The sequence below is a fragment of the Hypanus sabinus genome, chromosome 28, assembly GCF_030144855.1.
Source record: "Hypanus sabinus isolate sHypSab1 chromosome 28, sHypSab1.hap1, whole genome shotgun sequence".
Classification (NCBI taxonomy): domain Eukaryota; kingdom Metazoa; phylum Chordata; class Chondrichthyes; order Myliobatiformes; family Dasyatidae; genus Hypanus; species Hypanus sabinus.
Window position 1 is genome coordinate 3292454 of NC_082733.1, and position 26401 is coordinate 3318854.

The 26401-nt window shown below is 45.0% G+C and overlaps 1 protein-coding gene across 6 annotated transcripts in view; it reads left to right on the forward strand.

Annotated features, from left to right (window-relative positions):
* The window catches only part of LOC132382386 (SHC-transforming protein 1-like), a 210744-nt gene that overhangs the window by 40748 nt on the left and 143595 nt on the right, over positions 1–26401 (forward strand). For 2 of the 6 annotated variants that reach the window (XM_059952522.1, XM_059952521.1), the window contains one exon: positions 10206–10352. The exons of 1 other annotated variant lie outside the window; for it this stretch is intronic. In XM_059952522.1, coding sequence (XP_059808505.1) covers positions 10233–10352 — 120 coding nt within the window. In that variant the 5' untranslated portion in view covers positions 10206–10232. Of the gene's footprint in view, positions 1–9399; positions 10353–26401 lie in introns of those variants that run through there. 3 more of the 6 variants (XM_059952520.1, XM_059952523.1, XM_059952519.1) reach the window with 3 other exon arrangements.

The window sequence follows — 26401 nt, forward strand, 5'->3', positions numbered from 1 at the left end:
AGCCTCTAGCTGAATCACTTTTGGTGAATCCAGTGAAACAATGTGCTCTCTCACCTCGCTAGCCAGCTTCTCTCTATCATAGAGGGCCATGGGTAACCTTAGGTAATTTCTAAAGTACGTACATGTTCAGCACAGCATTGTGGGCCAAAGGGCCTGTATTGAGCTTAAGTTTTCTATGTTTCTATAACCTCACTTGCTGCTAGCACTTTTCGTACTCAAGTTTCTTTCACAGTCATGCACAATACTCATTGACTCTCTGTGCTTAGACCTTACACCAACTTCTGACACCATGTTGTGTTGTTCTTAATAAAGACAAACTTGGCATAGGTTTATGTTAGAACATTTTATTGCTGAACTGTTGCCCCAAACTGTGTGCATGTGACCAGCTCACCATCATAGCTTCCAGTTCTGAGATCTCATTCACCTCTGGGAACTGAAGGTTTTGTTTTATTATGCACACAAAATAATGCAGATACGAAGAGAAATTACTTTAGCTAAATGGTGGTGAATCTATGGAATTCATTGCCATGGACAGCTGTGGAGATTTAAAGTGGACATTGATAGTTGCTTGATTAGCATTCTTAGAAAGATTCTTAGAGATAGGATCTATGGGCATTTAGAGAATCACGGTCTGATCATGGCTTTGTGAAGGGCAGATCGTGCCTAACAAGCCTGATAGAGTTCTTTGAGGAAGTGACCAGGCATATAGATGAGGGTAGTGCAGTGGATGTGATCTACATGGATTTTAGTAAGGCATTTGACAAGGTTCCACATGGTAGGCTTATTCAGAAAGTCAGAAGGCATGGGATCCAGGGAAGTTTGGCCAGGTGGATTCAGAATTGGCTTGCCTGCAGAAGGCAAAGGGTCGTGGTGGAGGGAGTATGTTCAGATTGGTGGTGTCCCACAAGGATCTGTTCTGGGACCTCTACTTTTTATGATTTTTATTAACAACCTGGATGTGGGGGTAGAAGGGTGGGTTTGCAAGTTTGCAGATGACACAAAGGTTGGTGGTGTTGTAGATAGTGTAGAGGACTGTCAAAGATTGCAGAGAGACATTGATAGGATGCAGAAGTGGGCTGAGAAGTGGCAGATGGAGTTCAACCCAGAGAAGTGTGAGGTGGTACACTTTGGAAGGACAAACTCCAAGGCAGAGTACAAAGTAAATGGCAGGATAGTTGGTAGTGTGGAGGAGCAGATGGATCTGGGGATACATGTCCACAGATCCCTGAAAGTTGCCTTTCATAAGTCGAGGGATAGAGTTTAAGAGTCGCGATGTAATGATGCAGCTCTATAAAACTCTAGTTAGGCCACACTTGGAGTACTGTGTCCAATTCTGGTCACCACACTATAGGAAGGATGTGGAAGCATTGCAAAGGGTACAGAGGAGATTTACCAGGATGCTGCTTGGTTTAGAGAGTATGGATTATGATCAGAGATTAAGGGAGCTAGGGCTTTACTCTTTGGAGAGAAGGAGGATGAGAGGAGACATGATAGTGGTGTACAAGATATTAAGAGGAATAGACAGAGTGGACAGCCAGTGCCTCTTCCCCAGGGCACCACTGCTCAATACAAGAGGACATGGCTTTAAGGTAAGGGGAGGGAAGTTCAAGGGGGATATTAGAGGAAGGTTTTTCACTCATAGTGTGGCTGGTGTGTGGAATGCACTGCCTGAGTCAGTGGTGGAGGCAGATACACTAGTGAAGTTTAAGAGACTACTAGACAGGTATATGGAGGAATTTAAGGTGGAGGGTTATATGGGAGGCAGGGTTTGAGGGCCGAAGGGCCTGTAATGTACTGTACTATTCTATATTCTATGTTCATTGGTATCAATGACACCAGGAGAAGGCAGGAAGGAGGATGGGATTAAGAGGGATAATAAATCAGCCATGATGAAATGTTGGAGCAGACTTGATGGGCTGAATGGCCTAATTCTGCTTCTATATCTTACACCAGGGGTTCCCAACCTGGGGTGCCCGCACCCCCAGGGGGTGCGAGATGGAATTTCAGGGGGCGCGACAAAGAGTGGCTTGTGTCTTTCAGTGATGAGTCACAAGTCATCACTCAGCCAGCTGCCAGTGTGCCTTGAGGAGTGGTAGTAACGTTTGTCCCAAGCACACTCCAGTCTCCCGCTGCCCGAGTCGAGAGAGATGTAAACTCACTCCAGTCTCACACTACCCAAGTCAGCATTGAGGAGTCTCATCAATGTTAGCTAGGTTACCTCTCAGAGTTAAAAATCATCTCATAATGCCAAACTCTTTATACATCCCGAATCAATCATCGAGTAATGAACTTGCGTTAAAACCAAACCCGCAGACAGTAGGTAAATTATTCAATTATAAAATTTAAAAAAGCCGCATTTTGATAAAAAGCAGCTGAAGTCATTCATTCGTATTTATCTCAATTCATTTAAAAAGTTTTTGAATTTCAAAGGTTTTTTTTCTCTTAAAAGGTTTTTTCCTTGAATCGTTAATAATTTTGAATTGTGTTAGTTGAGGAGGTATCATGGTTAGCACCGAGGACTTTGAATCGTGTGATGGGAGTTCATATCTCCGGTAATCATCAGAAATAGGTGTGTAAATTCAGTAGAGAGTAGCCTAATAAGTTGCATCGCGTCCCCATAGCATTTCCACCTGACAATTTATCTTGGCGTAACCGTAGATAATATGGTAATATAATATTCAAAAGCGTATTTCTCGCGATACTTTGCTATAGGTGTGTCTGGTTGAGTAAAGCGGCCATCTCTGACTTTGTCAGATAGTTTTTCTCATATTAGCTCATATTTTTCTCTTTACGCTTAACCCTTCATCATGTCAAAAAGAAGGAAATGGAATGATGACTGTGTATGCTTTGGTTTCACTTGCACAACAGGAACTGATGCTTGCAAAAACCACAGTGCATTCTTTGTAGTGTTGTGTTTTCCAACTCAAATCTGAAGCCATCCAAGCTTCAAGAGCACTTCAAGAACAAGCATGGTGGAGCTGATGTTGAAACACATGATGTTGGGTCATTGAAAATCAAAAGAGCTCATTTTGATTCACAAGGAACTCTTCCAAAATTAAGTTTTGTTTCTGTTGAAAAACCACTACTTCTTGCTTCATACCAAGTGGCGTATAAAGTGGCCAAATCCAAGATGCCCCATACTATTACAGAAGATCTCATCAAGCCATGTGCTCTGGAAATGGCAACAATTATCCTGGGGAAAGAAGCAAGAAAAAAAATTGTCATTTATCAAATTGTCATTTATCAAATAATGTCATTTACAACCAAATCAGTGATTTGAGTGAAGATATTTTGGACCAAGTCATCTTAGATGTCAGAGCTAGCCCTCTTAAAATCTCTATTCAGTTGGATGAGTCAACTGATGTCTCCAGTTGTAGTCATCTCATCACATTAGTGAGATATGTCAATGATGGTGCTGTGAAGGAAGATTTCCTGTTTTGTAAAGATCTGAAAACAAACACAACTGCAAAGGATGTGATGCAGCTGGTGAAATACTTCTTTGCCAAACATGATTTAGATATCAAAGTCATTGGTTTTGTGTGCACTGATGGGGCATCTGCAATGGTTGGAAATAAATCTGGCTTTTCTGCATTGATGAAAAAGGAGATTCCAGACTTGCAAGTTACACATTGTTTTCTTCATCGACATGCTTTGGCATCAAAAACATTGCCTCCAAATTTGAAGAAGGTTCTTGATACTTGTGTGAAGATCATCAACTGGATCAGGGGGCGTGCTTTGAACCATCGCATCTTCAAATCATTTTATGAGGATCTGGGAAGTGAGCATTCAGTTTTGCTTTTCCACACAGAAGTCCATTGGTTGTCATGAGGACAAGGTTTAACCTGCTTCTTTGAACTAAGGGAAGAAATCAAAGTTTTTCTGGAGGAGCATGAATGTGATCTGGTTGGGTCAATGGAATCACAGGAATTCGCCCAAATGCTGGCTTACTTAGCTGACATTTTCACTTGTATGAATGACCTGAGTGTTTCTCTTCAAGGAAAAGGGATAAACATATTGAAGGCTTATGAAAAGTTGAATGCCTTCAAAGAAAAGTTATGTCTTTGGCATCAAAGGACGGAAAGAGGCAGTCTCTCAAATTTTCCTTCACTAGAAGAGATGGTTGATGATGCTGGATCCTTAACTCCTACTGTGCATGAAGAAATTGTGGCTCATTTGGAAATGCTGTCAGAATCATTTGATGTATATTTTGCTGTTGGAGACCTGAAGATTTCAGAAGAATGGAACATGAATCCTACAATTTGGAGAAAATGTCAGATTCGGGATGTGGGAAGGTAGGGAGACCTCCAGTGTTCCTGATGACTACAACTGCACAAAGTACATCCAGCTGCAGCTTCTAACAAACCATTTTAAAAAGTTGGGGCTGGAACTGGATGAACTCCTGATCATTCAGGAGGCTGAGGGGGTGATAGATGGGACATACAGAGATGTAGTTACACCCAAGGGGTGTCAAAATGATTGTTGTGATGCATCTAGTGTGGTAGTGTAATGGACAGTGCTTGTTGCTCTCACCATCCAGCTTCCATCGCTGGCTGGCAGTCTTGCAAAAAGGAGAGCTGAATGTGTAAGTCTCTCCCTGCTGGTGCATAGCCTATCCAACAGCAAGCCTCGTGTAGTACCTCCTCACTGCAGACACCCAGAAACTGAACTCCTTTCGGCTTCAGGCTGAACTCAGTGAGGAGGTCTGGCTCCTGCACATGTGGACATGCCCCGGTGCTCGTGAACCAGATCCCTAGCTATGGGTAAATAGCCCCACTGCTTTGTGGGCAGCCTCGGGAGAGACAAAGGCTACGGGAGTAAACCCAGACAAAAGATCTGGAGCGGAACCCCTAAGGCAGCTGAACATCATTGAACATCCTTCTAGTAGCTCCTGCAGCCAAGCTGATGCCAAATGCATTGTTTCATAAGCTTTCCTTCGGACTACACTGGTGAGGCTGAGAAGGGGATCTTGACAACAGGGCATCTTAGGATCTCTATACCTTCCACCCAGCTTGTGATGATCTTCGTCACCTATTATCCTTCAAGACAGACGGATGCCAACCAACCAATACACCCAAGGTGCAGAGCACAAGAAACCGGATGACAGTCAGGAAGGGGAAAGGCATTAAACAGCCAGTGCAGAATATCCCAATGGCCATCCTCAACAACATGTACTACTTTGGATACTGTTGGGGAGGATAATCTAGCAGGTGAAACTCACAGTAATAAGGTCTCTGGTGCTATGACTTAGAAGGAAAGGGGGGAAGAGGAAATGGTGGTGATGGGGGGTGGGGTGAGGCGAACTGTGATCATGGGGAGAAGAGGCAAACTGTGGTCATGGGGGGGAGGCAAACTGTGGTCATGGGAGAAGAGGCAAACTGTGGTCATGGGGGGAAGAGACAAACTGTGGTCATGGGGGGGGGGAAGAAGCAAACTGTGGTCCTGGGGAAGAGGCAAACTGTGGTCATGGGGGGGAGAGGCAAACTGTGGTCATGGGGGGGAGAGGCAAACTGTGGTCATGGGGGAAGAGGCAAACTGTGGTCATGGTGGAAGAGGCAAACTGTGGTCATGGGGGGAAGGAGCAAACTGTGGTCCTGGGGGGAAGAGGCAAACTGTGGTGATGGGAGAAGAGGCAAACTGTGGTCATGGGGGTGGGGGGGGGGGAAGAAGCAAACTGTGGTCCTGGGGAAGAGGCAAACTGTGGTCATGGGGGGGAGAGGCAAACTGTGGTCATGGGGGGGAAGAGACAAACTGTGGTCCTGGGGGAAGAGACAAACTGTGGTCATGGTGGAAGAGACAAACTGTGGTCATGGTGGAAGAGACAAACTGTGGTCATGGGGGGGAAGAGACAAACTGTGGTCATGGGGGAAGAGACAAACTGTGGTCATGGGGGAAGAGACAAACTGTGGTCATGGGGGGGAAGAGACAAACTGTGGTCATGGGGGGAAGAGGCAAACTGTGGTCATGGAGAAAGAGGCAAACTGTGGTCATGGGGGGAAGAGACAAACTGTGGTCATGGTGGAAGAGGCAAACTGTGGTCATGGAGAAAGAGGCAAACTGTGGTCATGGGGGAAGAGGCAAACTGTGGTCATGGGGGGGAGAGGCAAACTGTGGTCATGGGGGGGAAGAAGCAAACTGTGGTCATGGTGGAAGAGACAAACTGTGGTCATGGGGGGAAGAGGCAAACTGTGGTCATGGAGAAAGAGGCAAACTGTGGTCATGGGGGGGGGGGGAAGAAGCAAACTGTGGTCCTGGGGAAGAGGCAAACTGTGGTCATGGGGGGGAGAGGCAAACTGTGGTCATGGGGGGGAAGAGACAAACTGTGGTCCTGGGGGAAGAGACAAACTGTGGTCATGGTGGAAGAGACAAACTGTGGTCATGGTGGAAGAGACAAACTGTGGTCATGGGGGGCAAGAGACAAACTGTGGTCATGGGGGAAGAGACAAACTGTGGTCATGGGGGGAAGAGGCAAACTGTGGTCATGGAGAAAGAGGCAAACTGTGGTCATGGGGGGAAGAGACAAACTGTGGTCATGGTGGAAGAGGCAAACTGTGGTCATGGAGAAAGAGGCAAACTGTGGTCATGGGGGAAGAGGCAAACTGTGGTCATGGGGGGGAGAGGCAAACTGTGGTCATGGAGAAAGAGGCAAACTGTGGTCATGGGGGAAGAGGCAAACTGTGGTCATGGGGGGGAGAGGCAAACTGTGGTCATGGGGGGGAAGAAGCAAACTGTGGTCATGGTGGAAGAGACAAACTGTGGTCATGGGGGGAAGAGGCAAACTGTGGTCATGGAGAAAGAGGCAAACTGTGGTCATGGGGGGGGGGGAAGAAGCAAACTGTGGTCCTGGGGAAGAGGCAAACTGTGGTCATGGGGGGGAGAGGCAAACTGTGGTCATGGGGGGAAGAGACAAACTGTGGTCATGGGGGGAAGAGACAAACTGTGGTCATGGGGGGAAGAGGCAAACTGTGGTCATGGGGGGAAGAAGCAAACTGTGGTCATGGGGGGAAGAGGCAAACTGTGGTCATGGGGGGAAGAGGCAAACTGTGGTCCTGGGGAAGAGGCAAACTGTGGTCATGGGGGGAAGAAGCAAACTGTGGTCATGGGGGGAAGAAGCAAACTGTGGTCATGGAGGGAAGAGGCAAACTGTGGTCATGGGGGGGGAAGAGGCAAACTGTGGTCATGGGGGGAAGAAGCAAACTGTGGTCCTGGGGAAGAGGCAAACTGTGGTCATGGGGGGAGAGGCAAACTGTGGTCATGGTGGAAGAAGCAAACTGTGGTCCTGGGGAAGAGGCAAACTGTGGTCATGGGGGGGAGAGGCAAACTGTGGTCATGGGGGGAGAGGCAAACTGTGGTCATGGTGGAAGAAGCAAACTGTGGTCCTGGGGAAGAGGCAAACTGTGGTCATGGGGGGGAGAGGCAAACTGTGGTCATGGGGGGAGAGGCAAACTGTGGTCATGGGGGTGGGGGGGGAAGAAGCAAACTGTGGTCCTGGGGAAGAGGCAAACTGTGGTCATGGGGGGGAGAGGCAAACTGTGGTCATGGGGGGAGAGGCAAACTGTGGTCCTGGGGGAAGAGGCAAACTGTGGTCATGGGGGGAAGAGGCAAACTGTGGTCATGGTGGAAGAGGCAAACTGTGGTCATGGGGGGAAGAGACAAACTGTGGTCATGAGGCAGCCTACAGAGAAGAAGTCATCTCTCTGACACAGTGGTATTAAGAGAACAACGTCTCCCTCGATGTTGCAAAAACAAAGGAGCTGGCTGTGGACTACAGGAGGAATGGAGACAGGCTATCCCCTAATGACATCAGTGGATCTGGGGTTGAGAGGGTGAACAGCTTTAAGTTCTCGACATACACATCACCGAGGATCTCACGTGGTCTGTACCTACCGGCTGTGGTGAAAAAGGCACAAGAGCGCCTCCTTCACCTCAGATGGTTGAAGAGTTTGGTACAGGCCCCCAAATTCTAAGAACCTTCTAAAGGAGCACAATTGAGAGCATCCTGATTAGCTGCATCACTGCCTGGTATGGGAACTGTACTTCCCTCAATTGCAGGACTCTGCAGAGAGTGGTGCGGACAGCCCAGCGCATCTGTAGATGTGAACTTCCCACGATTTAGCACATTTCAAAGGTATGTTTAATGTATACAATATATACATTCTGAAATACTTTTTCTTGATATTTACAAAGACAGGTACATAAAAAAGGCCCAAAGAATCATTGGGGACCCAAGTCACCCCAACCACAAACTGCTCCAGCTGCTACGATCCAGGAAACAGTACTGCACCATAACAGCCAGGACCAATAGGCTCTGGGACAGCTTCTTCACCCAGATCATCAGAATGTTTAATTCATGCTGACACAACTGTATTTCTGTTATAGTGACTGCCCTGTTGTACATAATATTTATTATAAATTACTATAATTGTATATTGCACATTCAGAGTAGGCCTTTCCAGCCCTTCGACCAGCACTGCTCACCATTGAACCTAGCCTAATCATGGGACAGTTTACGATGACCAATCAACCTACTGGCTGGTAGGTGTTTGGAATGTAGGAGGAAACCAGAGCACCAGGAGGAAACCCACGCAGTCACGAGGAGAAAGTACAAACTCTTTATAGGCAGCAGCAGGAATTAACCAGTACGCCACCATGCCATTCATTCTAATCACTTACCTGAAACTGGGCTGTGGGGCACAAATTCTCAAACTGCATTCCACTATGGATTCGCAGCAGGAAAAGGCAAGCCTGGTTAAATCTCCCGCTGCTTTCAGAACAGAAGCAGGTCATTCCACTTGCAAACACGAGGAAATCTGCAGATGCTGGAAATTCAAACACATACAAAATGCTGATGAAACACAGCACAGCCTGCATTTTGTGTGTGTCATTCCACCGGCTCCGACGTTCAGTGAGGTCACGGCCGTTTTGTTTACCTCTATTTCATCTCAACTGTCTATATTTCACTGAATTAATGGTAAATGAACAGAATCAGATTAATTTCCCCTGTGGGTCCCACTCAGATCCTAGCTTTCGTGTGCTTGACCGTTTTCATTCCGTTTTGAGAGTATAGTTGATAGCTTTAGGAAGTTGCAACAAGCCAATAAAAAGTAGAAGCTCTGAGAAAGATGCATCCTGTCTTCTCATGGGATCACCACCGCATTTCCTCGCGCTGGCTCAACATCAAATAAAGTCTCTTGAAAACGAAGGTTTTGAACTTAAAAGTTGCGACAATATTGTTAGATAAATTCCCTGCTTTTTAAACGCCCTGAGGTCCAGGATCTCCAGAGAAGGCTTCCTAAAATACACATTGGAAAAATGCAAAGTGCTAGGGGTTTAGTATTTTTATGGCGCCTGGGTCAGCAACTCGTTTACTGATTGACTGAGAGGAGAGCATTCCTGGCGCGGGATTGGCAGTCAATTACAACAACCTGCGCCTCGCTCCTTAATGTATGAGTATGTTGCCTGAGAGGGAAAACTGCAAGTTCATTGGCAAACAGCGGCCGTTGAGAGTTGTTTCTGCGTATTGCGCGTCTTTCCGTTATTCAGCCAAGATAGTCTTGAGGAACATTTGAGAAGACTTGCGGACTTCGGTATCTCAGGCGTCTGAGACGGTCAGCCCTTCCTCCCACAGCCCCGCTCGCTGACGGCGATGGGACACGGACTCACGTCGCTGCCGATTGATAGCGAAAACCCGAGCCACTTTCCAAAGCATGCGTTGACACTGGAAATGGCGTATCATTAACTTGCCACTGAAACCTCATTAGATGCCGCATTTGGGAACTTTCCATGAATACACACCGTTCAGGAGCAGATTCGGCACTCTCAGGCGCCGGGATCATGCTGCGTACGCGTCACTCTTTAAACCGCCGGGGATGCTTCACAGAGCCAAGTACAGTATAGTCGCTTCAAAAACGATGCCTTATCATTCCTGCAGGAAACAAGCAGTGCGTCACTGAGGCCAAGAACCCGGTAGCTCCTTTTCGCTGATACCCGCTTCTCCGGCTGAAGAGCTGCCACCCGCGCTGTCTACCTGTGTGCCCACAATGGCTCATTTGAAACTGTCCGGTCCAGCCGATTTACTTGTTCTCAAATGCTTTCCGCGGGCTACAAAAAACGTGCCGAGAATGAAAGTGAGCAACACCGTCAGCTCTCCCAGCCTCTCTCCTTTCTCGGCTCTGGGTCTAACGAACTACCTTTGTGCCCCTCCTCAGCCCAAGAACGACGACAAGGTGAGCAGGATGCAGCCCGAGAGGGAACGGCTGGACAGAGCGCAGTGGGTCTGCGGCGCGGATGCGGGCAAAGTCTCACAGCAACCTCAGGAGGACGATCTCGACTCCGGCGTTCTTTACTCTGTGAGAGTAAGTCATTTCTTTAAACTTTTACATTATGAACAAATGACTGTGCAAACGATTCATCGTTTAAAATAACCCTAAAGGCCGACTTTGCACAAAACATAGAACAAGGCAGAACAGCATAGCTGCAGGTCCTTCGGCCCACATGTTTGTGCTGACTGTGATGTCAACCAGTAGTAAACAATTATGGTCTGCATTGCATTCATTTTCACCTTGAATCAAAAATCTTGCAAGAATATTCCAAGCTTTAATAACGATGTAATTGCCTTGGATACCGAGCTGAAGGGCTTCATTTCTGGACTGGAGCTCAGATGATGTCCGCATGGCAGGAAAGATACTGTAGATTGTAATTATGTAACATGAAATGAAAGAGATTTCTATGTACAGTATACAATTAAGTTTTATTTTTATTTAGCGATACAGCAAGGTAGAAGGCCTTTTTGCGGCTCAACGAGCCCGATTACAACCATGTGACCAATTATCCTCCTAACCCACATGTCTTTGGAATGAGCACCCTGAGGGAGCCCACACAGTCACGGGAAGAACAGGGCAGTGGCGGGTGTTGATCCCGGGTCGCTGGCTTGTAATAGCATATGCTAACCAGTACTGTGCAAAAGTCTTGGGACACGTTAAAAAAAATCTGTAAAGATGTTTTCAAAAGTAATGGAATAAAAAGCTTATAAATACCAAAAAATTCTATAAAGAATAGCAAACTGTAAAAATCACTAAATCAAAAACTGCATCAGTTCACTGTCGTGCAGTTTTATAAGATGTTTTCCCAAGCATCTTGGAGAACTTTCCACAGTTGTTCTGTAGACTTTGGCTGTCTTTGCTGCTTCTCCCTCTCCAGGTGATCCCAGACAGCCTGGATTTGTTGAGATAGTTGCTCTGTGAGGCCATACTATCTGAAACCATATATTTAAACAAATCTAAATCAATGGTGCCTATGACTTTTGTAAGTCTCAAGATCTTATTTCTAATTAAGAGCTGTTGTTTCAGGTAAGATTTACTGATTTGTTTAATCAGAGTTTACAACTAAAGTAATACAAACCATTGTTAACATTGGGTTAAAGGGCACCCTGCCCTTGTTATGAGGGCAGCATTGTTTTGACATGTATTGAAACCAATCTGTGCTTCTTCACACTTCTGTGCACATTCCACTTGATGGTTTCTTTTCTGCAGTTAATTGCTCTTTGCTGATTTCATGCAATTTTTAACCCTAATGCAGTGATCAGAAAATTTGTAAAACAAAATTTAGGCAGGGCCAGAGGCTTCTTGTGGTTATTGTGTATAAAAGATTATTATCTGGGTGATTGAGATGCTGCTTAAATCTTGATTTCTACACCTTGTGAATCAAACAATGAGATTTTGATTAACCTGATATTTTCTTTTGTTTGACTGGGTGTTCTGGTGACCTTGAAATAATTATCAAGATATCCATTGTCATGGATGTTCCAGTAAATTAACAGGTCATCAGCTAGTTCGTGACAAATGCAAGGCTTGTGCACTAACTGCATTCACTAGTCAAATCTGTATATCAAACAGATAACAATGAATAAAGCAAAGATGGTCATTAAAATCTCTGGAGACCAACAGGAGTTCAAGAGATGCCACTATGATTTATGTAGCATTATCAAGGTGGCAAAACGGCAACAGGGACAAAACCCAGTCACAACTCTGTGACAGTGACACACACAGCATATGGTAAGGTCTGCACACCGTCGCGGACGTCAAGAGAAAATGCAGCAATACAGCCAACATTGCTGCCTCACTCCCAGACAAGCTAAATGTTTTTTACGCTCGATTCGAGGGTGATAGAACTGAACCAGAGGAGAGCCGCTGAAGAGACTTGCACCTTGTACAAGGCTGAGGTACATAGAACATTCCACACATGTCAACAGCCGCAAGGCAACAGGGCTGGACGGCATCCCAGGGCATATTCTCAAAGTGTATGCTCAACATCTGGCTGGTGTGTTTATGGACATTTTAATCTCTCCCTCTCCCAGTATGTAGTGCTTCCTGTTTCAAATCATCCATCATTGTCCCTGTACCTAAGAAAACCAGGTAGCATGCCTGAACGATTGTGCCCTGTCACTCTCACCTCAATTATAAGCAAATGCTTTGAGAAGCTGGTTAAAGACTACATCTGCAGCATGCTACCACCCACACTGGACCCCTACAATTCTCCTATGGACAGAACAGGTCTACAAATGATGCCGTAACCACAGCACTACACACCGTCCTCACTCACCTGGAGAAGAGGGATGTATACATTAGAATGCTGTTCCTGGACTAGAGTTCAGCATTCAACATTATAATTCCCTCCAGACTTGATAGGAAGCTCAGAACCTCAGCTTGCACTCTACCTTGTGCAGCTGGATCCTAGACTTCCTATCAGATTGCCAACAGGTGATAAGGATGGGGTCCCTCACCTCTGCCCCTCTGACCCTCAACACAGGTTGTCCCCAGGGTTGTGTTCTGAGTCCCCTTCTCTACTGCCTTTACCTCCCATGACTACTGTACTGCCACACACAGCTCCAATCTGCTGATCAAATTCACAGATGACGCTACTTTGATCAGCCTTATTTCTAGTCGTAATGAGACAGCCTACAGAGGGGAGGTTAACACCCTGACACAGTGGTGCCAGGATAACAACCTCTCCCTCAATGTCCAAAAAACAAAACAGCTGATGGTGGATTACATGAGGAATGGAGACAGGCTGGGCCCAATCAACATCAATGAGTCTGCAGTTGAGAGGGTGGGTAGTTTCAAGTTCCTCGGTATGCACATCACCGATGATCTCACCTGGCCTGCATGAGTGGTGACTGAAGAAGTTTGGCACGAGCCCCCAAATCCTCAAGACCATCTTTCTACAGGGGCACCATTGAGAACATACTGACAGGCTGTGTCACTACCTGGTATGGGAACTACACCAAGTTTGATCACTGGGCACTACAGAGGGGTACAGACAGCCCAGCGTATCTGTAGATGTGAACTTCCATCCATTGAGGACACTTACAGCAGCAGTTGCATAAAGAAGGCCTGGAAGCTCATCGAGGACACCAGTCACCCCAACCATAAACTGTTTCAGCTGCTTCTGTCTGGCAAACTGTACCACAGCATTAAAGCCAGGACCAACAGGCGACAGGACAGCTTTTTTCTGCAAGCCATTAGACTTTTAAATTCACATGTTTGTACATTGCGATGGAGTCATAACACAAGATTTTTACTCCCCAACGTTGTGGGATGGATGTAAGATTTAAATAAATTCTAAATTCTAAATGTAGAAACTCTTTACTGACAGTGCTGGAATTGAACTCAGAATTCCAATGCCCCAAGCTGAATAGCGTCATGCTAACTGCTCTGCTACCATATTGCCCTTGTCTTGTCTCCATAAATCAAGTAGCTCTGGTTCCCTACTGTGCAAATGGAAGCTACGTTCTTCAGACCTTTCTTGACATGACATGTAATATTGAGTAACTCCAGCTTCTGAGACTTGAATCTAGACAATGAAAACCCATCCATTAGATTGGTGTATTTTAACTGCTTCATTATGAATATGACCAAACTAATTAGTTATGCCTTCAGACTCAACAGGCATTCCTTGCCTATACTGTAATTGTTCTCCCCTTGACTGCTAAGCAAAGATCTAATGCCATATGATTTTGAAAGACCATCTTGCACAGTGGAACCATTTCTGTTGTTACTTTTCCCAAAGCATCAACAGTGTCATTTTCTTTTTTCTAAGGCTGCAGCAAAATTTTTAATCTCTTATTTCCTTGCAACACCATAAAATGGGAATAAAATGAAGGAACTGCTGGCATTGTGGCCAAGTTTGCAGATGATACCGATATAGGTGGTGGGACAGGTAGTATTGTGGAAACAAGGAGTCTGAAGAGAGTGTGCATATTCAGAGAGTGTGCAAAGAAGTGGCAGAGGAAATAGTGTAAGAAATTCTGGGAATATGCACTTTTATAGGTAGGATATCTGTAAACTATTTTCTAAATGGGTGAAAAAACAGTTCAGAAATCATTGGTCAGATAACACTTGAAGTATTGTGAGCAATTCTGGGCTCTGTATCTAAAGAAGAAAGAACTGCTGTTGGAGAGTGTCAAGTGGCTGTTTACAAGGATAATCTCAGGAATGAAAGGCTTAAAATGTCCCTGGGCCTATATTTGATGGATGGGGTAGGGGTGCAAAAATATCATTGAAACCTACTGTATAGGTCTGGATAGAATAAATGGGAGAGAAAGTCTCCTTTATTAGAAGAGTCCAGGATCTGAGGGCACAGCCTCAGAATAAAGGGATGTCCCTTTAGACTGAGATGAGGTATTTCTTCGAACAGGGTGATGAATCTAAGGAATTTGTTGCCGTGGAGGTCAAGTCATGGGGTATACTTTAAGTGGAGAGTAATAGGTTGTTGATTACAGGGAGAATCGGGTTGGAGAAAAACATCAGCCATGATTGAATGGCAGAGCAGACTTAATGGTCTGAGTGGTCTGATTCTTTACTCGTTTTGTGGTGTGAGCACATCCTACAGATTTTCAGCAAAAGCAATCTGCAGGAGGAATTCAGTGGGTCAGGTAGGCTCTGTGGAGGCAGAGGTTGATATTTGCATCATAACCCTTTGTCAATCTGAGTGTAGAGGGAAGATGGCCAGTTTAAAAGGGGAGTGAGAAGTAAGGCAGAGGCAGATGGTGGATTGATCCAACTGAGTAGGGTGATGATGGATAGATGAAGATTGGTGGGGGGGGGGTGGATTTGGAAAACAGTGGCTGGTGGGTGATAAGTGCAGAGAGGTAAGAGAAAGGGGCTGATGACATAAGGGTGCATGGATGTGGGGACAATGGCTGGAAGCTAAAGGTGGAAGAAAGCTACTGCAGCCCCAAAAGTGTGTCAGTTGTTGGTTAACTAGCCACAGTAATATGCATTGGGAAGGTTGTAGAATGGGAAAATCACTGGTGTTAATGGCCTTTGAGAATTATGGGGAAAACAAGTGGGAAGATGGAGTTGTTAACAATGAAGATGACATCAGCTTGATGAACAGACAGACATACTTTATTGATCCCGAGGGAAATTGGGTTTCGTTACAGCCGCACCAACCAAGAATAGTGAAGAAATATAGCAATATAAAACCATAAATAATTTAATAATAATAAGTTAATCATGCCCAGTGGAAATAAGTCCAGGACCAGCCTATTGGCTCAGGGTGTCTGACACTCCTAGGGAGGAGTTGTAAAGTTTGATGGCCACAGGTAGGAATGACTTCCTATGTCGCTCAGTGTTGCATCTTGGTGGAATGAGTCTCTGGCTGAATGTACTCCTGTGCCTAACCAGTACATTATGGAGTGGATGGGAGACATTGTCCAAGATGGCATGCAACTTGGACAGCATCCTCTTTTCAGACACCACCATCAGAGAGTCCAGTTCCACCCCCACAAAATCACTGGCCTTACGAATGAGTTTGTTGATTCTGTTGGTGTCTGCTACCCTCAGCCTGCTGCCCCAGCACACAACAGCAAACATGATAGCACTGGCCACGACAGCCTCGTAGAACATCCTCAGCATCGTCCGGCAGATGTTAAAGGACCTCAGTCTCCTCAGGAAGTAGAGACAGCTCTGACCCTTCTTGTAGACAGACTCAGTGTTCTTTAATTGTTTGGCTTCCTTCTGTCAGAAGGATGGAACTGAAAGACCCAGCAGGTTGCAGCTGTACTTGTTAGAGGGATGAAAGAAGCTCTCAAAAAAAAACTTAAACATATTTGGCCAACAGGATATGAGCTGGATGTTACCGCTGATCTGGTCTGAGAATAAATAAATAAATATTTCTCCTCCTTTTGCATAGAGAGGAAGAGAAATATCTTAACATGAGGATGGTGATCTTTGTAATTTATAGGATGAGCTGTTTATGGAGCAGATCGGTCATGATCTTGAACATTTCCATGTGGCCCACTGCCCCTCCTACCTGCTATATTCTTGTGGTTCAGTCTTCACTGGTCTGCAAAAATCTTCTGTCTTAATTTTTACGAGCAATTGAGGTTGATTAATTCAGCAATTGATTTGATTCCTTCAGAAACCTACAAGATACGCAATTGTACCTTGTACGGTGCATTAAACCCCACACAACATCATGGTCAGCATTGAGGAGGTGGTTATAAGGACGTGCTCCTCTACCATGGCTTTCTGTATTGTTTTTGTTCTGAATGGAATAAGGGCCTGAAAGATGATTAAAGAAATGGTGAAGCCAGTCATTAAAGATTTAAATTAAGAATTTCAGAATAAGTGTCAGTAAGTTGTGGTGCAGAAGACTAACACTTTGGTTAGTCTCTGTTTGAGGGATTGTCTGCAGTTCTCTTTGATGCATTACAGGAAGAAAGTGGGGACTTTGGAGAGGGTGCAGGTGGCTCATCAGATACTGCCTAGATAAGAGAAGAGTTGGAAAAACTTGGGTGGTTTTCTTTGGAGCACCAGGTGCTAAGGAGCAACCTGATAAATTAAGGAGGAATAGGCACGGTGTATGGTCAATGTTTTCCCACTGTGGAAATGCCAAGTACCCAGATTTAAGGTGAGAGAGAAAAGTTAAGGGAGATGTGTGATGCATGATTTTTTAATACACAGAAACTGATGAGTAGACTGGTAGGACTGAAGGCTAATAAATCCCCGGGTCCAGATGGTCTGCATCCGAGGGTTCTAAAAGAGGTGGCTCAGGAAATTGCGGATGCATTGATAATCATTTTCCAATGTTCCTTAGATTCAGGATCAGTTCCTGAAGATTGGAGAGTGGCTAATGTTGTCCCACTTTTCAAGAAGGGAGGGAAGGAGAAAACGGAGAACTATCGCCCTGTTAGCCTAACGTCAGTCGTGGGGAAGATGCTTGAGTCCATTATTAAGGACGAAATAGTGGCACATCTAGATGACAGAAATAGGATTAGGCCGAGCCAGCATGGATTTACCAAGGGCAAATCATGCTTGACTAATCTGTTGGAGTTTTTTGAGGGTGTAACAAGGATGTTAGACGAGGGTAAGCCAGTAGATGTTGTGGGTACCTAGATTTTCAGAAGGCATTCGATAAGGTGCCACATAGGAGATTGGTGAGTAAAATCAGAGCTCATGGCATTGGGGGCAGGGTTTCAACATGGATAGAAAACTGGTTGGCAGATAGAAAGCAAAGGGTAGCAGTGAATGGGTGTTTCTCAGACTGGCTGGAGGTGACTAGTGGGGTACCACAGGGCTCTGTATTGGGACCACAGCTCTTTACGATTTATGTCAATGATTTAGATGAGGGCATTGAAAACTATATCAGCAAGTTTGCTGACGATACTAAACTGGGTGGCAGTGTGACATGCGAAGAGGACGTTAGGAGAATACAGGGAGACTTGGATAGGCTGAGTGAGTGGGCAGATACTTGGCAGATATCATTCAATGTGAAGTTATCCACTTTGGAAGCAGGAACAAGAGGGCAGAGTATTGTCTGAATGGTGTCGAGTTAGGTAAGGGAGAAATACAAAGAGACCTAGGAGTCCTAGTTCACCAGTCAATGAAGGTGAATGAGCAAGTGCAACAGGCAGTGAAGAGGGCAAATGGAATGTTGGCCTTTGTTACAAGGGGAATTGAATACAAGAGCAAGGATGTTCTTTTGCATTTGTACAGGGCCCTGGTGAGACCACACCTGGAATATTGTGTACAGTTTTGGTCTCTAGGTTTAAGGAAGGACATTCTGGCAACAATTGAGGAAGTGCAGCGTAGATTCACTAGGTTGATTCGTGGGATGGCAGGGCTGTCTTACGCAGAGAGATTGGAGAGATTGGGCTTGTACACACTGGAATTGAGGAGTTTGAGAGGGGATCTGATTGAAACGTTTAAGATAGTTAAAGGATTTGATAGGATTGAGGCAGGAAATATGTTCCAGATGTTGGGAGAGTCCAGTACCAGAGGGCATGGATTGAGAATAAGAGGTCAGTTATTTAAAACAGAGTTGAGGAAGAGCTTCTTCTCCCAGAGAGTTGTGGAGGTGTGGAATGCACTGCCTCGGAAGACGGTGGAGGCCAATTCTCTGGATGCTTTCAAGAAGGAGCTGGATAGATATCTGATGGATAGGGGAATCAAGGGATATGGGGACAAGGCAGGGACTGGGTATTGATAGTGAATGATCAGCCATGATCTCAGAATGGCGGTGCAGACTCGAGGGGCCGAATGGTCTACTTCTGCACCTATTGTCTATTGTCTATAACTGGCAGGAGAAGATGAAAGCAGACATGTCAGCAATGTTTGCAAGGCACTTTGACAGGAACGTGGCAGTTAGGGGGGAGGGGTTAAGGGGAGGGGGTATGGGTTATATACATTGTTTTTTCATACTTTGTAATCATTTAAAAATGCAATAAAAAAAGTTTAAAAAAAAAAGGAACATGAAAACCAGGGCCAGCAGCTATGTGTGAGCAGCTGAGGTCACTGAGAGTGGCATCGTGGTCAGCACAGACTTCTTGCTGACCTTCAGTTGTATGTTAGATTCAGTAAGTTAGTTGAGCAGGGAATGAAGGAATACATTGTCTCAATGAGGAGAACAAATGCAGGTGTATGTTTACATCTCAGGATACATATTGTAATGAAAGGATAGGCAGATAAGCAGAGGGGCTTTAAGGTTAGGGTTAGGTAAAATGTGAAATCAAATGAAATGTGAAGGACATGACATGGGATTGGAATATGTGCAGTTCTTGTGAGTAGTGTTAAGAAACTGCAAGGGTATAAAGAACCTGTGGGAGTTATATACAGACCTCCAAACAGTAGCCACAATGTGGGATATAAATTACAAGAGGAGACAGAAAAGACATGTAATAAGGACAATGTTACGATGGCCATAGAAACTTAGGAAACCTGTAGTACAATACAGGCCCTTCAGCCCACAATGCTGTGCTGAACATGTCCTTACTTTAGAAATTACCTAGGGTTACCCATAGCCGTCTATTTTTCTAAACTCCATGTACCTATCCAGAGTCATTTAAAAGACCCTATTGTATCCGCCTCCACCACCGTTGCTAGCAGCCACCACTCTGTTTTTTTAAAAAAAAACTTACCCCTGACATCTCTTCTGTACCTACTTCCAAGCACCTTAAAACTGTGCCCTCTTGTGCTAGCCATTTCAGCCCTGGGAAAAAGCCTCTGACTATCCACATGATCAATGCCTCTCATCATCTTATACACCTCTCATCCTCTGCCGTTTCCAAGGACAAAAGGCCAAATTTGCTAGGCAACTTCCTTGTAAATCTCCTCTGCAAAACCTTTCTATGGTTTCCACATCCTTTCTGTAGTGAGGCGATCAAAACTGTGCACAGTACTTCAAAGGGGGTCTGACCAGGGTCCTATATAGCTGTAACATTACCTCTCAGCTCTTAAACTCAACCCCACAGTTGATGAAGGCCAGTGCACCATATGCCTTCTTAACCACAGAGTCAACTTGCTTAGCAGCTTTGAATGTCCTATGGACTCGGACCCCACGATCCCTCTGATCCTCCACAGTGCCAAGAGTTTTACCATTAATACTATATTCTACCATCATATTTGACCTACCAAAATGAACCACCTTACACTTATCTAGGTTGAACTCTATCTGCCACTTCTCAGCCCAGTTTTGCATCCTATCAATGTCCCGATGTAACCTCTGACAGCCCTCCACACTATCCACAATACCCCCAACCTTTGTGTCATCAGCAAATTACTAACCCCTCCCTCCACTTCCTCATCCAGGTCATTTATAAAAATCATAGAGAAGGGGTCCCAGAACAGATCCCTGAGGCACAGCACTGGTCATAGGGGATTTCAATCTGCAGATAGATCAGGCAAATCTCTTTGATCCCAAGAGAGGAAATTTGTAGAATGCCAAACAGATGGTTTCTTAGAGAAGCTTGTAGTAGAGTCCTCTAGGGGAATGGCAATTCTGGATTGAATCTTGTATTCATGGGCTTGTTGCAAAATAATTGGAGACAGTGTTCCAATATTGAGATTATTTTTAAATGATGGCATCCATCTGTCTCAAAGGACAATTGAGTGATAGTGGCCTGGGTGGAAGATATGGAGATCCTGGGATGCCCAGTCATCAAGATCCCTCTCTTGGCCTCACTGGTGTAGTCCAAAGGAAAGCTTATGAAGCAAAACGTTTGGCACCAGCTTGGCTGCAGGAGCTGCTGGAAGGATGTTCAAAGACATCCGGCCTCCTTAGGGGCACCACTGTGGGTTTGTTGTCTGTGTTTACTCCCATAGCCACATCTCTCCTGAGGCTGCCCATGAGGCACTGGGGCTGTTTACCCATCGCTAGGGATTGGGTTCACGAGCACCAGGGTGGGTCCACACGCCAGCTGTCCTGTGTGCTAGGTGCGAATGGGGCCAGGTCTCCTCCCTGCCCTCTGTAGTCCATGTGTTGTCAGTTAGGAGGCACTACGCGAGGCTTGCTGTTGGAGAGACGGGAGGGACTTGTACACTCAGCTTTCCTTTTCACAAGACTGCTAGCCAATGGTGGAAGCTGAGAGCAACAAGCACTACCCACTACTCTACCTCACTAGGTACATCACAACAACCATCTGATCTACATAGGTGCTACTTAAATATAGCACATCGAAATAACACAACTGTGATGGTTTCAAATTTAGATGAGTAATTCACTCTAAGACTGTGGTATATTAGCTGCACACAAAATGCTGGAGGAACTAAACAGATCAGGCAGCATCTATGAAAATGAATAAACAGTTGACACTTTGGGTCAGAGATGAGCCAATTAATTTTCAGGGCAGGGTGGAAGTTGGAGGCAAGGTTGATGAAATCAAAGTTCAGCATGAATGCAGAATGCAGCACCAATGCAATTGTCGATGTAACGGAGAAAGAGTTGGGAGTGTTACTGGTATAGGCTTGAAATATGGACTCCATGTAACTGACAGAAAGGCAGGCACAGATGAGACCCAAGTGAGTGCAATGGTTACATCTTTGGTTTGGAGAAAGTGGGCGAGAAAGAGAAATGTGGATGAGAACCAGCTCTGCCAGATGGAGAAAGGTGCTGGTGAGTGGGAACTGGTTAGTTCTGTTGTCCAGAAGGAAGTGGAGAGCCTTGAGATTTCCTGATAGGGGATGGAAATGTACAGCAACTGGAGCTATGGGTACATAGTGAAAATAGGCAGTCAAGGTTGTTAGATTTTTTTTTCTCTCTGTCTGTCATTTTTATTCACAGAACTATACCAGGCAAATTCCTCCAAGCTGCCTTCATGTATTTTTTGTAGTTTCTGATGTCCAAGAGGGTGCGGACACTGGGATAAAATCTGAGTACACCGTGTTTTCAATCCCCACCTCAAAAGAAATTTCTAGTTGAGTAGAGGCTGGAATGGCCACTTTCTATGACTATTCAAGACTGTTCCCATGGACATCTTGGAAGATGTGGAAACACCTAAATGCAGGCCCAGATACCAGGCCAGGGGCATGTGAGATGTATACTCCCCCAACTAGTGGCCAGCTCAGGTGACAACTCTTTCCCGTCACATCCAGGAATGGTGCAGGTGAATTAGTATTGGGAAGAAGAGGTTCAAAGGATATCTGCAACATCAAGACATGTGGTTTCAATCCTAAAGCCACAGATGCAATGATCTCATGGAATGGATGATCTTCCTCCACCATCATAGAATCCATTTTCTGTCAATTCAATTCATTCGCGGCCTCGAAGTGTATGAGAGTAAAGATTCCAGCAAAGGTCAGACAACAAACCGGCTGAAGCACTAGAGAGTCACAGGGAATAACTAGCAATACCTCCATACTGGAACCACATTAGCATCTATCCAACTGTATGGATAACTACTCACCAGTCTGAATATCCAGTGCCTCTTCATTCCAGACTTGACTAAAGTTTTGGCTAAAACATGCATTGAATAGCTGCAGTCCAGTGATGAGGCCTAGATAGGATAGCAGTTTATCTACTCTGACCACTGCAGTCTCCAGTGTCGCAGAAGAGCTTTGCTACTATTCTGCACTTTGGGGCACACAATAGGAAGGCAGGGTATGTTTGAAATGGACCATACTGAGACCAGGCAGTTGGAGCTGAGTATCTTTGTACTGAGTCTTCGAAAGCTAATGTGCAGACACAACAGCTGATTAGGAAGTCTACACAAATGTTTAACTTTTGAACTGAGAGAAAATTAAAAAAGAAAACTGCTGAAAATTACAGAACTTGCTTGAAGTACTTGCAGGCCAAAGCTGATGAAATATCTTTGAACTGACACATTAGCTCTGTTTCCTATCTCACAGATGGGGTCTGATGGGCTAAGAAAGCTCCATAATTTTCTGTTTTTATTTTTATTGTCACTATGTAGCACTTCAATGAGACCACACCTAAGTATTGTATACAGTTAATATAAAGGAGATTCTTACCAAAGAAGGACCTGTCCTTGGGATGATGGCTTTCTCCTTTTGGGGAGAGACTAGATTAGTCTAGGCCCGTATTCTCTTGAGTTTAAAGGAAAGCGAGGAGACTTCATTAAAATCTACATTAAGGGTTCAACAAGAAAATACAGGGAAGATATTTTCCCTGACTGAGGGGCCATAGTCTAAAGGTGAGGGAGCAGCCGTTTAAGGCCGAGACGATTACGTTCTTCATTCTGAGAGACAAAACTTTGGAAGTCTGCACCAGAAATCCATTCAGAACAGAATTTGATATATTTATGGATGTTTCAGGAAAGAAAGGAGATGGAGTCAATGTGGAAGATCAGCAACTTTGATGGAGAAGATTGAGGAGGTTAGACAGTCAGTGTTTCTCCTGTTTCTTGGTAATAAACAATGATTTGATGGTCTGGGCTCTAAAGCAATAAGACGAGACTTCAGGGTATTGTATTCACTAAAGTTCAATAGTGCAAATCAAAGCAACTTCACAAAGCCATTGTAAATACCTATCAATATTGTAAGAAACAAAGGGAGATTAGACTCTAATCAATTCTCAGATATAAAAAACATGTCAGGTGAAATGATTTTTCCATTTCATCTGTGCAAAGTGACAGTTCTTTTTGATATGGTAACGAAAATTACACAATACCCTATGTGTGATCTCAGCATTGCTAAACACTAGACCTTGCATGTAAAAAGAGCTGCACCAAAGCTGAATTTCCTTCCAGTTGGCTTAGGAAATAGTTTGTGAAGTTTAGGATCCAGACAGGGATGCCCACACTGGTGGATGTGGGTTGTGATGACTTGTCGCACTTGAAGAATGCTGAGAATATCAGCCCCTCTGCTTCCAACTGTCTTGCATTGAAAGTTTTGAATTTGTTTGACTTCCAAAGCTGCTTACACCATGGCAGGGATGAACAAAGGCATATTTTAACAGACTGACCTTCAGCAGACTTGATACTACAAATCAGCCTTTTTCAAACTGTTGCCGCAGAGGAACCTTTGAAATAATTTTCAGGTCTCAGCAAACCCCTGCACAGAAATTATTATATCTACAGCTCACGGTGTATTAGTATGATCAGTAAGTTTTAGATAAGTTAGTGTGATCAATAAGTTTTAGTTGCGCCTGAACTGGAGGGGGAATAACATCCTTGCGGGAAGGTTTCCTAGTGCTGCTCTGGGGGGTTTAAACCAGATTTGCAGGGGGAGGGGAACCAGAGTGTTAGAGCAGATAGTGAGATGGAGGAGGATAAAGGTTGTGTGAGAAGGGCAAATTATGAGGCTACCATGGGTGGTGACAAGTGAGGTGGAAAACCTTGTCAGATGATAGAAGGCAGCATACATGAGGTTTAGGAAGCAAGGATCAGATGGGTCTATTGAGGAATATAGGGTAGCAAGAAAGGAGCTTAAGAAGGGGCTGAGGAGAGCAAGAAGGGGGCATGAGAAGGCCTTGGTGAGTAGGGTAAAGGAAACCCCAAGGCATTCTTCAGTTATGTGAAGAACAAAAGGATGACAGGAGTGAAGATGGGTCCGATTAGAGATAACGGTAGGAAGATGTGCCTGGAGGCTGTGGAATTGAGCAAGATCCTCAATGAATACTTCTCTTCAGTATTCACCAATGAGAGGGAACTTAATGGTGAGGACAATATGAGTGAGGTTGATGGTCTTGAGCATCTTGATATTAAGAGAAAAGAGGTGTTGGAGTTGTTAAAATACATTAGGACATGCAAGTTGCCGGGGCCTGACAGAGTATTCCCCAGGCTGCTCCACGTGGCAAGGGAAGAGATTGCTGAGCCTCTGGCTAGGATCTTTATGTCCTCATTGTCCATGGGAATGGTACCAGAGGATTGGAGGGAGGCGAATGTTGTCCCCTTGTTCAAAAAAGGTAGTAGGGATAGTCTGGGTAATTATAGACCAGTGAGCCTTATGTCTGTGATGGGAAAGCTGTTGGAAAAGATTCTTAGAGATAGGATCTATGGGCATTTAGAGAATCATGGTCTGATCAGGGACAGTCAACATGGCTTTGTGAAGGGCAGATCAAGTCTAACAAGCCCAATAGAGTTCTTTGAGGAGGTGACCAGGCATATAGATGAGGGTAGTGCAGTGGATGTGATCTACATGGATTTTAGCAAGGCATTTGACAAGGTACCACATTGTAGGCTTATTCAGAAAGTCATGGGATCCAGGGAAGTTTGGCCAGGTGGATTCAGAATTGGCTTGCCTGCAGAAGGCAGAGGGTCATGGTGGAAGGAGTATATTTGGATTGGAGAGTTGTGACTAGTGGTGTCCCACAAGGATTGGTTCTGGGACCTCTACTCTACTTCGTGATTTTTATTAACAACCTGGATGTGGGGTTAGAAGGATGGGTTAGCAAGTTTGCAGATGACACAAAAGTTGGTGGTGTTGTGGATAGTGTTGAGGATTATCAAAGATTGCAGAGAGATACTGATAGGATGCAGAAGTGGGCTGAGAAGTGGCAGATGGAGTTCAACTTGGAGAAGTGTGAGGTGGTACACTTTGGAAGGACAAACTCCAAGGCAGAGTACAAGGAAATGGCAGGATACTTGGGAGTGTGGAGGAGCAGAGGGATCTGTGGGTACATGTCCACAGATCCCTGAAAGTTGCCTCACAGGTAGATAGGGTAGTTAAGAAAGCTTATGGAGTGTTAGCTTTCATAAGTTGAGGGATAGAGTTTAAGAATCACGGGGTAATGATGCAGCTCCATAAAACTCTGGTTAGGCCACATTTGGAGTACTGTATCCAGTTCTGGTCGCCTCACTATAGGAAGGATGTGGAAGCATTGGAAAGGGTACAGAGGAGATTTACCAGGATGCTGCCTGGTTTAGAGAGTATGCGTTATGCATTATGTATAAGCATATCAGAATGGGAATGGGACGTGGAATTAAAATGTGTGGCCAGTGGGAGATGCTGCTTTCTCTGATGGACAGAGATTAGGTGTTTCCCAAATGGAATATAAGGTGTTGTTCCTCCACCGACACAGACTGAAAGACCATTTCGCTGAACACCTACGCTCTGTCTGCCAGAGAAAGCAGGATCTCCCAGTGGCCACACATTTTAATTCTATGTCCCATTCCCATTCTGATATGTCTATCCATGGCCTCCTCTACTGTCAAGATGAAGCCACACTCAGGTTGCAGGAACAACATCTTATATTCCGTCTGGGTAGCCTCCAACCTGATGGCATGAACATTGATTTCTCTAACTTCCGTTTATACCCCTCCTCCCCTTCTTACGCCATCCCTTATCTATTTATCTATTTATTTATTATCATCCTCCTTCCCCCCCCCCCCCACCTTTTTCTCTCTCGGTCCCTCCCACAATCACTCCTTGCCTGTTCTCCATCTCCCTCTGATGCTCCTCTCCCCCTTTACTTCTCCATAGGCCTCCTGTCCCATGATCCTTTCCCTTCCCCAGTTCTGTATCCCTTTTGCCAATCACCTTTCAAGCTCTCAGCTTCACCCCTCCCCTTCCTGTCTTCTCCGATCATTTCGGATTTCCCCCTGCCCCTCCTATTTTCAAATCTCTTACTATATTTTCTTCCAGTTAGTCCTGACAAAGGGTCTCGGCCTGAAACGTCAACTGTTCTTCTTCCTATAGATGCTGCGTTCCACCAGCATTTTGTGTGT